Source organism: Haplochromis burtoni, unplaced genomic scaffold (assembly GCF_018398535.1).
Source record: "Haplochromis burtoni strain Fernald_Lab_line unplaced genomic scaffold, NCSU_Asbu1 Contig_512, whole genome shotgun sequence".
Lineage (NCBI taxonomy): Eukaryota > Metazoa > Chordata > Actinopteri > Cichliformes > Cichlidae > Haplochromis > Haplochromis burtoni.
This window is the reverse complement of record NW_024582873.1, coordinates 30,685-43,389: the sequence shown is the minus strand read 5'-3', so window position 1 is coordinate 43,389 and position 12,705 is coordinate 30,685. Positions and strand designations below refer to the sequence as shown.

The 12,705-nt window shown below is 38.2% G+C and overlaps 1 protein-coding gene across 5 annotated transcripts in view; it reads left to right on the top strand.

Annotated features, from left to right (window-relative positions):
* The first annotated feature begins 237 nt into the window (after positions 1 to 237).
* The window catches only part of ndufaf6 (NADH:ubiquinone oxidoreductase complex assembly factor 6), a 37,004-nt gene continuing 24,536 nt past the window's right edge, over positions 238 to 12,705 (top strand). Inside the window, exons 1-6 of one of the 5 annotated variants that reach the window (XM_042214054.1) lie at positions 238 to 628; positions 2,382 to 2,481; positions 3,012 to 3,134; positions 3,365 to 3,421; positions 3,767 to 3,869; positions 4,799 to 4,932. In XM_042214054.1, coding sequence (XP_042069988.1) covers positions 438 to 628; positions 2,382 to 2,481; positions 3,012 to 3,134; positions 3,365 to 3,421; positions 3,767 to 3,869; positions 4,799 to 4,932 — 708 coding nt within the window. In that variant the 5' untranslated portion in view covers positions 238 to 437. Of the gene's footprint in view, positions 659 to 2,381; positions 2,486 to 3,011; positions 3,135 to 3,364; positions 3,422 to 3,766; positions 3,870 to 4,798; positions 4,933 to 12,705 lie in introns of all 5 variants that reach the window. The other 4 variants (XM_042214055.1, XM_042214056.1, XM_042214057.1 and 1 more) reach the window with 4 other exon arrangements.

Genomic DNA, 12,705 nt, shown 5'->3' with positions numbered 1-12,705 from the left:
AAATTTCAAAATAATGGTTGCTATGTGGCACATCGTTGTCAGAAGAATAGATATGAAAGTTATTTCACGTCTGTTTTGCAATATGTTCGTAAATCATTCAAAAACAAACAGAATCTCCCCTTATTTTAATCATCAACTATTTGTGGTAAATGTGAGTATAGGATACCGGCTCTTATTTTGGCAGCAGAGTCATGCCATATCCGGTGGTGTTACCGGAACACCGGTAACTACAATCAGTTCAATTGAATTAGGACTTTTATACCTATTTAACAAATCAGATGTATTTTTTATATTTTATATTTCAAATATTTAATGGAAATTAATTAACAACACGGGCGCTGGCTATTTTATTGATAAATAAATAAATCTGCTGGTTCAAGGTGGTCGGTGAACTATTTTGATGTAACACAAGGTCGGGGTGCACGCTAAAGGGGAACATGGCGGCTGGTGTTAGTGTGAAACATGGATTATTATGCAGCAAAGCCCGGCTGGTTTATGGTCTTCAGAGGAAAATATCACCTTATAGTGTTTGTATCCAGCGAGCAGCCGAAATACAGAGTGTGAGGGCATCAACCAGCACGACGGGAGACTCACAACACACTCAAAAGTACTGCCTGGATCTGGTTAGGTGGGTCTGACTGCTAGCAACACAAACTGGGTTAGTGGTTAATTAGCTAATCTGTGTTTATAGAAAGCAGATATAATCCGGTCACTTATAGCAAGAAACTTCGTCCTGTTATTGAAAAAAATAAATAAATAGAAGCAATCTAAAGTTTTTAAGTTTTGTGGGGACACATCTCTATGCAAGACTTCTTTCAAATATCGCACACCTACAGTTTACATACACCAATTATTCAAATGAATATAAATTGTATGTCATTTTAATGATTTCTTTAATGCGCCAGCAGTTTATAGTTCATTCATATTATCTCACTCTTATTGCCTGTTTATGCCCTGCCCTTATCTTCAACGCTCTGCTCTGTTGTATGTTAATTGCCCCTTGGGGATAAATAAAGTCTTTCTGATTCTGATGGCAGGGTTGGGCCTTGGTGTTTAGTGGGTTTCTTGAACATCGTTAAGCAATTTCCTTTCATATGAGGGCGACAGTTTAGGTCAGGGGTCCCCAATCCCAGTTTAAATCCATCACAGCTGATTTAAATGGATAAATTACCTTCTCAACATGTCTTGAAGTTCTCCAGAGGCCTGGTAATGAACTAATCATGTGATTCAGGTTTGTTGACCCAGGGTGATATCTAAAACCTGCAGGGACACCGGCCCTTGCGGACTGGGATTGGGGACCCCTGGTTTAGGTCTTCTTCCAGACCTTTGCCAAGTGGTGACAAATCCGAATAACTTGTACTTTCATACATTTTTTTAAGCCAATGATCTTGGAATCTGCAGTTGTTTAGAAATGGCTCCACGAGACGTCCCCAACCTGTGTAAATCTACACTTCTCCTTAGATCTGCACTGGATTCCTTGGACTTTCTGGTTCTCATTGCTGGTCAGTTCAATGAGGCCTGTGAAAACAAAGCCCTTTTAAGCTTGCAATGAGAAACTACCAGTTCTATTCTTGTTATGAACTGATATGATCATAATTTAAATCATGACATCTTCAAAAAATGAACTAAAATGGAAACAACAGCTGTAAAAAAGCCACGAGGATCACATACCTCCCCTTGTTGTATGTATATGATCATTGTTATTGTCCGTCACTAAGATTAAACAAAATCTGCAGCGCTGACTTTCTTTTCTATGTTATAAAGCTGATCTCTAATATTCCAATTTCTAAATGGTGCTAGAAAAAAAGACACATTGTGCGCTTATTTTCTCCACCGATTAACATTCGTTGCTTGAGCTCTTATATGAGAACTTACAGATCAAATGTTTTAGAAAAAAAATCATTTCAAAATACTATTATTTTGTAGGAATATGGGTGGGTCACTTGAATTTTTTTTCTTAAAAGGATCCCTAACAACTAAGACTTCCTAATATTTTGGGATCCCAAACTGTTCCCTGGGATCCCTATTTGCAGGTACTTTTGTTTAGTTTTTAGTAAAACTGTCAGAAACTCACTGGAGGTAATAAGCTCTTTCGGTTGTGTTTGATGTGAACTTATTTTTGTTTGAACATATTTAAGAGAATTGGTTTGTTTAATCTCCTATTTATTTATTATTATTTTTAAAGTGTTTGTTTTAAAATGTGGCTTTTGAAGTTATCTTGTCCAATTTATGCAAAATTACAGTGTTGTCAAAGGCTATACAGAAGTAGCAAGTTAATGGGACTATTTTGTTATATGGGTATGAAAATTTTTTTGGATAAAACATGAAATCTCATCTGCTTCCCGGCTCCCCTATCAGCTCGTTCTCTCTCTCCTCCTCAGGTCCAGAGACTATGATGGTTTTCTTTCCTCTCTCCTCCTCCCAGAGAAGGCACGGCGCTCTTCTCTGGCTCTGAGGGCCTTCAATGTGGAGCTGGCACAGGCAGGTATTGGTACAATCAGGCTGAATGCAGAATGATTACTGATAATACTGCTGTTTTTCTACTACTTGCGTCACTGCCGCTGATACTACTGTTATACCGCCACTATTCCTGACTATCCTCTATCCTGACTTTCCTCTTAATTAAAATTAAAAAAGAAAGGAATTTAATGAAATCCTTACAGTACTTACTTATTCTCAGCTGCATTTAAATAAAGCACCAAATCCACACTTAAGCTTAAATTTCAAAACTTACATTTTAACTACTGATTTTATCTACTGTTCAGATTTTATCTGTTTTAATTTTTGATTTTATGTACTGTTGTTTTTTTGTTTGCTTGCTTGTTTTAATCAATTTTAAATCATGCTTTTTATTTGTTTTTGTTTCTAATGTCTCTGTAAAGCACTTTGAATCACCTTGTTGTTGAATTGTGCAATACAAATAAACTCGCCTTACCTTACAGTGGCTAATTTCAGGTCCTTCTCAAACTGGCTCGTCAACCAATTGTTTTGCTCATTTGTTTCTCTACAAGGTGAAGGACTCTGTTTCCCAAAAGACCATTGGTTTGATGCGAATGCAGTTTTGGAAGACGGCTATAGAAGAAATCTACAGAGATGAGCCTCCGAACCAACCAGTTAGCACTGAGCTGTGGAGGGTAAATATTAGCCAACAGAATACAGGGTATTTTAAGATGTTTTTTCTTCATGTTAGCAATATGTAGGGGAAACACTGTCAGGATGTTGGATGTCTTATTTCAGTTTTAAACGTGCCATGCAGTGTGTCGGATTTCTGTGTTTCTGTCCCTCGGCTTCAATTAGCTGAGGGGCACCAATCTGAATCAGTGTTGCACCTCAGCTAATTAACAGTCTGTGTGGTGTTTTTCAGGCAGTGAGGACACACAAACTGACAAAGAGATGGCTGCTGAGGATCATAACAGAGAGAGTAAGACAAAATTAAGATGATCATTAAATTCAAATTGCTGCAAGTTTAAATTGTGATATAATAAATGAAGTTGCTGATGAGTGAAACTGAACACGAATAACTGCTTAAATGTGACAATATAAACTTGTCTTTGCATGTGTATATTTTGCTTTTTTTCAATTTTCATTTATTATTTTCGCTTTGTGGGTTATCTACAAGACCTGTCAGACGGTTGCATCCTGTGCCCTTAGAGGTTAAATAATGCCTTATTTTAATGGAAATAAAAACTAAACTTGCCAGCTGCTGTTTAGCGTAATTAAAAATGGGAAAAGTGACATTTCTGTTATTAAAACTTTGTTTTACCAGGAAAAGGACTTGGATGACAGAGCCTACAGGAACCTTCAGGAGCTGGAGGCGTATTCAGAGAACACACAGTCATCCTTGATTTACCTCCTGCTGGAGTGTTTAGGTAAGAAACTGTGTTGATAGCTAAAAGACAAACAGTAATTATAAATTGAGGGGTGTCCCGAGTCCCTCCTAAAGACCTTTATCTGGGCAGATCCATCCATATTTTATGGGTCATTGTTTGCTGAAACAAATCCAGTCAAAATCCAGTAGTTTCCTTTTTTCAGCTCTGCTGTGTGTTGTCACTTCAGTGTGCCCGTGTGGCTGCAGGTTTCTTTAATCACAGCCGGATTCTGCACAGCAGCATTTCACTGGATATGAGAGTGAAAGTTAACAGAGTGTGAAAAGGGAAAAATTATCTGGTCGGTGATTGTTTCTGCTCTGACAGCTGTGCCGGCCTAAGCCAGCTCTTCTAACCCTCTTAGCAAATTCACAAGTTTCATTTTAGCCAGCACAAATTCTGCTTTTCACCATTTAAGCCATTTAAAAACTTAAATATAGGTCAAAATAAATGGTCTGTTGTTCATTTTGTCTTCTTTCTGTATTCAGTATCCTGCCAGATATTGTTTCTGGTGTTTTGTGCTGGTGGAATCATCATTCTGTAATACCAGCAGACCCCTCCAATTGTGTCACATTGTGAGTAAATATGCCAGGAGGCTAGAAGAAGGCTGTGGCTATTACTCTAATGTGCCAAATACATATTTAATCAACACTGAAGTAAATTTATAGGTGTCAGATTGGATTATGAATTGGAGACATCCAAAGTGAAAGGACTATAGTTAGGATTGGGCCCCTCAAAATGAGAAAAGTCTGTTTTAGATGCTTTAATTGGTGTACTTTGGTGTTACGAAAAAAAATTAATGGTTTTGATCCACACAGCATTTTATTTCCAGAACAAAAACCTGTTTTTTGCCTCAAGTGAGGAGTGTGATTTACCTGTGAAAATGAATTATAGTAGGTGATGCCAAACTGTGTGGCTGTCTTTCTTTGCAGGTGTCAAAAATGTCCAAGCGGACCACGCAGCGAGTCACATCGGTAAAGCTCAGGGAATCATAACATGTCTGAGAGCGACTCCTTATCACAGCAGCCGACGGAAAGTCTACCTGCCCATGGACATCTGCATGTTGGTAAGTTGCACTTTTTCTTTGATTTCAGGCCCAAAGGAGCGATCTTACCAAAACTTGGGTGAGGTTTGAGCTGCAGCTGTTGAGACTTTAATGAAGGTGACACGTCTGATAAACTGTGGTTTTGTTGACCCAAATCAAACCCAGGAAATCAACAAATTCAGGACTTGAGCCAGATGATTTTTTGGTATCATCATCAGCAGATTAATGTGCCTTTGTTATTTATTTCTTATTTATTGTGTTAAATTCATTTCTCAAGAGTCATACCCTAGCGTTTACCTTAATGTTGCTTTACTTAGGCAACTAAATCAAGTCCCGTGAAAATCAAAGGTTTTTTTGTGTATGCAAGCAGGATGTTTTTGAATTTTTATTAAGATCACATCCAGTTTAGAAGCCAATCATGGTCCAGTTTACACGAGAGTGATGTGAAAACTTGAAGCCTGAATTGCATATAAACTTTGCAAAGCTTTTTCAGAAGGCATGGATGTAATTTAAGCATTTCTAGCCTTGTAACAGAAACCTAAGAGTACTTTCAGTGAAGGATCTTTTAAGTGCTACTTCATATTTAGCTGAGTCTGAATCTTCCTCACAAAAGTAACACAAGGCAATCCCACACATGCCAGCAAACATTTGACCGACTCATGGCACGACTCTGCCGCGTTGTCAGTGACGTTCTTGTTGGAACAGTGTTGAAATTTTTGTCCACCATAAACCGAAAACAAAACTGTGAAGCACTATTACACAACAACAATATGGCAAAACCCTCTTAGTTTGCATATTTGCAGGCACAGCAGAAAAACAAAAGACACCTCAAACAATTTGCATCCACACGCCGAGCCATCTGTCACACACCCAGAACAATAACAGTCCGGCGATGCAGAGGGAGCCAGGATGCGCTGGGCTGTATTTACTGTGCAGATGCGTTTGGACTATTGAATGTAGCATGCAGGTGGTGCCCTTAAAATCTTCGAAGCCTTGTGACAAAACCTACCTCATGTCATTGCCCTCTGCTGCCTTAAGAGGGCGCTGGTGGTGTGCTGTAATACCCTGCACATGTACACATGCACACTTCAGCTCATATTATCCATGCAGGGTGACTTGCACATCACTAATGAACTAACAAAATGTTATAATGTAATGTTCCCTCAATTAGCAAACAGGAGTTGAATTTCTTGGACAAAGGCAGGCGCGATGGAATAAATTGTCCCGATACTCGAACAATCACTCATGTTTAAAAAAGCACAAGGGGAGCAAGTTGAGGAGGGAAAAGGGGCTGGTAAGTAGACTGAAGAGTTAATGTTGTTTAAACAGTCAATCAAATCACTGCAAACATTCACAAGGGGATCTGATTATTTTTTTGATGCAACATTCATCTTTTGAATTGCCATAAAATCTTTTCTTTCTTGTTTCTATTTACAAAGATTTGCTTGATTGAATTTCATTAAATTTCCGTTCATATAGGAGTCTTAAGATTTAATCAATTACCAAAATATAATATTCAAACTTAATTGGTAACCTCTTCTTTTTTGGTTTTGCTGGATAGGAAGGATGGAGCACAAAGGCAGGACAAAAACTTTTATGTTATAGCAAATTATATTGAAGAGCAACAGAAAATGCTTTTCCAGCACAGCTCACTGGTTAAGCTGGATTTATAGTACTGTTAGAACAACACACCACAGCCTGATGTGAACCTTTGCAGTTAAGTCACACATTGCGCTTACACAGGCTTTAAAAAATCTGATTTGATTTCATGGTTGTAATGTGCCACATAAACAGGGTTTATTGATTAACACAGTGATAATGTTTCTGTTCAACTAAGTCTAATGGGCTGTAATTGTATCTAATTTGTTCAAATTGCTGTTACAATAGCTGCTGTTCTTCCCCAAAGAGGGTTTTTAAGCTCTGACTGTCCATGTATAGGTTCCACTGGATCTAAGAGGTCTGCTCTCTTTTGCTGCGTTTTAGTTTAAAAAATATTTCATATTTATTTGCTTGTTAAATTATTAGGTTAGATGAGGTAACAACCCTGTTTCCAGGTCCAATCACCTGGATTAGTTAGAAACCGACAGTGTATGCTGCAGCTGATGGGCTCACATTGTTCTCCAATGACTCTTTGGCAGGGTCGGCATGAAGCTTGGGATCAAAACTTTTTCACAGCAAGTAATCCAAACCACACAGCTGCATATTATTGACATCCTTTGTGTTATGGATGGGCTAATTTCACAAGCTCTGGCATTTATCTCTGCCTGCTGAGCATCCTTGTGTATATTTATGGAGGAAAATTTAACCTTCATCCTAGAGCTTCACTGTGCTAATGTACTAGTCTAAAAAACACTCTGTAGCTACCCACAAGATGGCACATTGTTATGTCAGCCAACTGCAGTAACTCTCCAAATGTCATTGGTAATTAGGTTTTAGTCTTTAACATCTCCAAAGTTATAGTTGTGGTGTCACAGTCTTCACAGTCTTGTGAAAATGGGAACCAAAACTGAAATTACCCCATAATTCAGCAACTTGTAAAGCCACCACTGGTAGTATCATTTTCTGTATGACTTTATCAGCATCTAAATCATTGTTGAGGAATTTGTTTGCGGCATTATTTCAGTTCATTGAGGTTTGCACATTTCTGTTCACAGCTCTTTTGAGGACCTGTTACAGCATTTCAGTCTGACTGTAGAGTTCTTTGGTATACAGAGCAGTTCAGTCAACGCACAATGCAGTAAACCCAAATCATCACACCTCCACCGCCGTGCTTGACAGTTGGCATGGGGTGTTTGTGCGGATGTATCACATCAGGCCTGCAGAGATGTAGCTCTTGAGTTTTTTGCAGTTTCTTTCACTGAGCAGTCAGACCTTGGAGTGAATTTGCTGGGGCGTCCTCTCCTTGGCATTGTGTTAACACACACGTGAATGCGCCAATCTGGCAAACTGCCCAAACATCTGGCTTTTACACAGGTGCTCACACTTGCTGATTATCAGTTAACCCTCTCAGGCTCAAATTAAGTTTTAGTTGCTAATGCACAACCACGTCCTGCAGTGGTACTTCTGAGTAAAAAAAACTCATAAAATGCGTATGTGGTGTAATCAGGTTGTTAGTGTTTAACTGCTGCAAATCTGCAACGCCTGCCTTGAGAGGGTTAAGTGCATGTGACTAGCAGCACCTGTAGCTTACTCTCTTAACTCCCTTGGAAGCTGTGTGGGTGTACTTAAGTTTTTTTTTACCCGACTGCAGAGATTCCTGACTGTAGGCATGTCATCTGTAGCTGTCACCTAGCTAGCTAATTTGCTGTTAACCTCTGAATCGCCTCGATCTCATAAAATCTTTTTTTTTTCACAGACAACTGGAGTGATTAATACTCGGTACTTTATCCGATACTTTATGCACTGCATGGATCATTTTATTGGTTGAAAGAATTTGGACTGTTTTTAATATTTGGGCCAACAAGCCCACAGTTGGTTAAGGAGCTGTGGTGCAGATTGTCCATAAATTGTGAGGTTGGTGGTTTGATCCCCAGTCAGCATGTCACAGTACCTTTGGGCTTTGGGTTAAATCCTCCCTTAAAAATAAAAGCTTGATGTGTTTCATCTTTATGTGATGGCGAAAGCACCTTGTTAAGTACAAAATGAAAATACTATGCGTGTGGGTGACTGTTACTTGAAGGGTAAAAGGCTTTGAATTGCCTGAGTCTGTAAAAGAACTATTTACATGCAGGATTACTAGAATATACAGTCTGAACAGTGAGAGTTTTCTTTCATCTTTTATTCATTAACACTGACTGACGTCCTGCAGTTTATTTCATTGTGAGCTCCATTCAGTTCTGTCGCACTCTGACAGGGAGTGACGCGCATCAAAATCTGCAGGATTTAAAGGTAAATCCCACTCACTTGTTGCACGAGGTCACAGTGTATTTAGTTTCATTGAAATAAAATTAATAGTATGCACAAATTTTAATTGTATTTTATACACTTGTCAACTTAAATCAGATTTAGTTGCAGGAGGCTGTTCAGTGCCCTTTGTGGAATTTCAATCACCATCACTCACTGCAGGAAACACCGTGATTGGTACAACACATAGAAAGCCTGATGTTTATAAAGGGCAGCAAAAAAGAATGGATGCAGTAATCTTCTATTCTATTTTATGCTACTTATGTGGTGGATGTTTTAATTAAATGAAGTACAGATTATTCAGAGTGATTGTTTTACACTGATTGAGTGGAAAGTAATTTAAAAGAGGATATAGGGCTGTAAAAGTTGCTAAACTGGGATGTGAAAAGTGTTGTTAGTGGGATTTTTTTTACTTGCCAATATATAAAAGTGCTCTGCTTTGCCTCTAGTAGCCCCTGGACTTCTGCAGAACTGCAAAGGATGTTAATTTTATGTTTGGTTCCAGGTGGCTTGCTTCAGTGCGTAGTCTGCTCCCAAACAGCACCAACAGTGTGCAACGTTAGCGCTTCATCATTTCAAGTCACAGAGTCCAAAACCAATGTGTGTCAATCTTTTTATATGCAGTCTATGGTCACATGCAAACATGAACAGGATACTGAGTGCAGGCCATTTAATGACCATAGCTGTCTTTAAGAGCAGAGGTTTTGTGGATGTTATACAGGAAGCCTTTTGTTGCTCCTTGATATTCTTATATTGGAGCCTTTAGTAGCAAGAAAATGGTATTAAATGACATTCTCGTTTTTTGAAGCATAGTGAGCGTGAGTGCATCGAACTTAAAAATACAGCAAAAACCTGGCATATGATAAGCTTCTATCATTTTCTGAAATTGGCACAAAGGACTTTCAGAATAGCAACAGCTTTAACAGTCTGGATTGTTCCATCCTTTTGTTAAATGAGGCACATGAAATATTGATTGAAGTTATGCTGGCAGTGGAGATATCATCACCTTTGTGCTCTTATTCCATTTGGCACCGTAAATAACACTTGAACTACAAGCTGCGGCACAGCTTTTGTAGGTTGTTTGCAGTCATTCTTCACTCTGCTCAATATCTGTCTGCCTCTGTCGAAGTTCTGACATTACATTCGTAAATATTATGTTGTGAGTGCAAAAATAACAAATCCAAACACAGGACCAAATTGCTTCGTCTGGATTTTGTCACCTGACTTTTCTCACTCACACAGTGTAACAGCTGGGCAGTGTGGGTACACAATTTGTGTTACTTTGTGTTTCATTGATGCTTGAATTCTGAAAATGACTGAGAAAAAGGTAGAAATTACACAACTGATAATAGGCAGACACTGCAGGTAGTCTGGTTAGAGGTAATTGGATGGTCAGGAACCCCTCATCATCTTTCCTGGAAATAATTTCTCATATTCAACGTCACTTTTATTATTGCCTTCCACTTTTTTTTTCCCTTTTTCTACTTTTTTCCATTATTTTCCCGCAATAGCTCATCCTTCACAATCCCCCCCCCCCAAAATGAATCTCCTCATGTGTCCAAAAAGAAACCTGTCTTGATTACAACAAATGACAATTTAACTAATGATACAGTACGTCTCCATTTTCCAAATCAAGCCAGCTTGTAAATTGTTTCATGGTTAATATAAATGTTATTGTTACGTTTTTGTACTGTGTAATTATGCAACATTATACTGGAAATCCCATCATTTATTGAAGAGGGATTTTTTTTTTTCTACATCACCACAACAGATTTTAAATAAAACAAAGATTTAAATAAAGAGAAGACAGATATACTCTCACTGGTCACATTATTAGGTACTGTTGAGTAGCTTGGTAACACAAATATCTGTTCATCCATTTGCATAGTGACAAGCCATACCTGCTGGAGGAAGTGGAAGGAAGGTGATTTAAATGACTTTGAACGGGGTGTGGTTGTTGGTGCCAGATCGGCTGGTCTTACTTTCCTACAAAGTCTCCAGGGTTTACAGAGAGGTCTGAAAAAGAGAAAATACCTAGTGAGTGGCAGTTTTAGGAGATTTTAAAATCGTTGTTTGGTGTGAGTTTCAGTTCAGATGTTAAGTTCAAAATTTTTTAGTAAAACAGCATAAAAGCTTAGATTTATCCTGCCTTGCGTCTATACTTTAGGCTGATCGCTACAGTTCGTGTCCCTTAATACTAATACTAACTGATTTATCTTCTGATTGCTGCTTACAGCAGGGTAATGTGCAAGGTCAGGAACTTGTTTCTTGGACATGACAATGAATCAGACGGCCCACAGAGTCACCAGATCTCAATCCAGTAGATCAGCGTATGATGTGGTGGTCAGGAGGTTCAAATAGTGGATGTCATGTCAATGTGGACCAGAATCTCTGGGGAATGTTTCCAGCACCTTGTTGAATCTGTGCCGTGAAGAATTAAGGAACTTCTGAAGACAAAGGAGGTCCAACCTAGTTGTGATTTACAGGGAGTCCTGAAAGATTTCTATGTATTGTATGGTCAATGCCGTATTTGGTTAAAATCCTTGAAATAAACCTGACAGTCTAAACTTCAGTTAAATCTTAAATACGTTATTTTAGGTGATGTACAGATGCCATATCACAAAAGACCAACACTTTGGTCCGGTTTCAGAAAAATTACATGCTATGTGCTGAAAGTTGAAAACTTTTAATCACACAACCATGTGGTCTGGAGGCAGTTTGTTTCTTTCTGTGTCGGTCGATTTGCAAATATGAAAAAAAAAAAACTTTATTTGATGACATTTGGTTTTTTTAAGCTTTTCGTGGCTTTCTGGGCTTTTTTTTTCTTTTCATTGTTTTGAATTATTGTGACATATTTTAATGTAATATTGTTGGTACACAGCAAAACTTTCATAGTTTTTGTTCTCTCCAAAGTCCCAGTGGCTACCAGACTTCCAACAGTTGCCTATCATGTTTACAGAAACAGTTATTTTGTGCATCTCCCAAAAGCTCATTTAGCACTTTCTCAAGTTTTCTTGAAGTTTAATTTATTTATTTCAATTCAAAAACCCTTGAACACCTGAGTATATTTTTTTTAGGTACAAAAAGAATAGATCATTGTTACCAACCAAACATACGAGTCTTGAGATATTCACTAAATAATCGCAGAACAATATAAAGATGTTACAGACAAAGAGAATTAATCTTTGTTAATGTAATGCTGTTTGTAGGGAATCATTTTTCTAAATTCTGCTGTAAATATCACTTTTGTTCCTTTTTATATCTCAGCTATAAGGTAACCTGCAAATGGTCATGCATGTAAGATTTTATATTTTATATTCTGCTGGAGGAAAAGTGCTCATGGTGCAGAGGAATCAATGCTTTCAGTTTATGTGAAATAAATAGAACAGGCTTTGCTGCTTTAATGATCCATGTAAACTGCAGGATGTCAATAATGGACACCAGCCATTGATTTCTCTCTTCTTCTTAGTGGCCTTGACTTGCTGTCACATCATTATGTGTGGCCACATATGCAGACGCACCAGTGGGAGTTATATTAATACCACATCATCCAACAAGTTGAAAGAACTTATTAAAACGCGACATGTCTGCAGGTGTGGAAAAGCACAAAATTTAGTTCCTTGAATTAAAGTCTTAAAAAATTTCAATCTTAGCTCATGAATGTGTTTTCCACCTTGGAATAGGCTCAACATTCCTGCTAGACTTTCAACATCAACAGGAATACTAGTAGACATTAAATGTGGGATTGTAACTAGGGCTGCTCAATTAATCGAATTTTAATCACGATTACGATCTGGGCTTTCAACGATCATTAAAAATGACTGAGCCGATTATTAGCCCCTCCCTCATTTATCCGCGACACCTTAAAGGCCGGTCCGTGAAAATATTGTC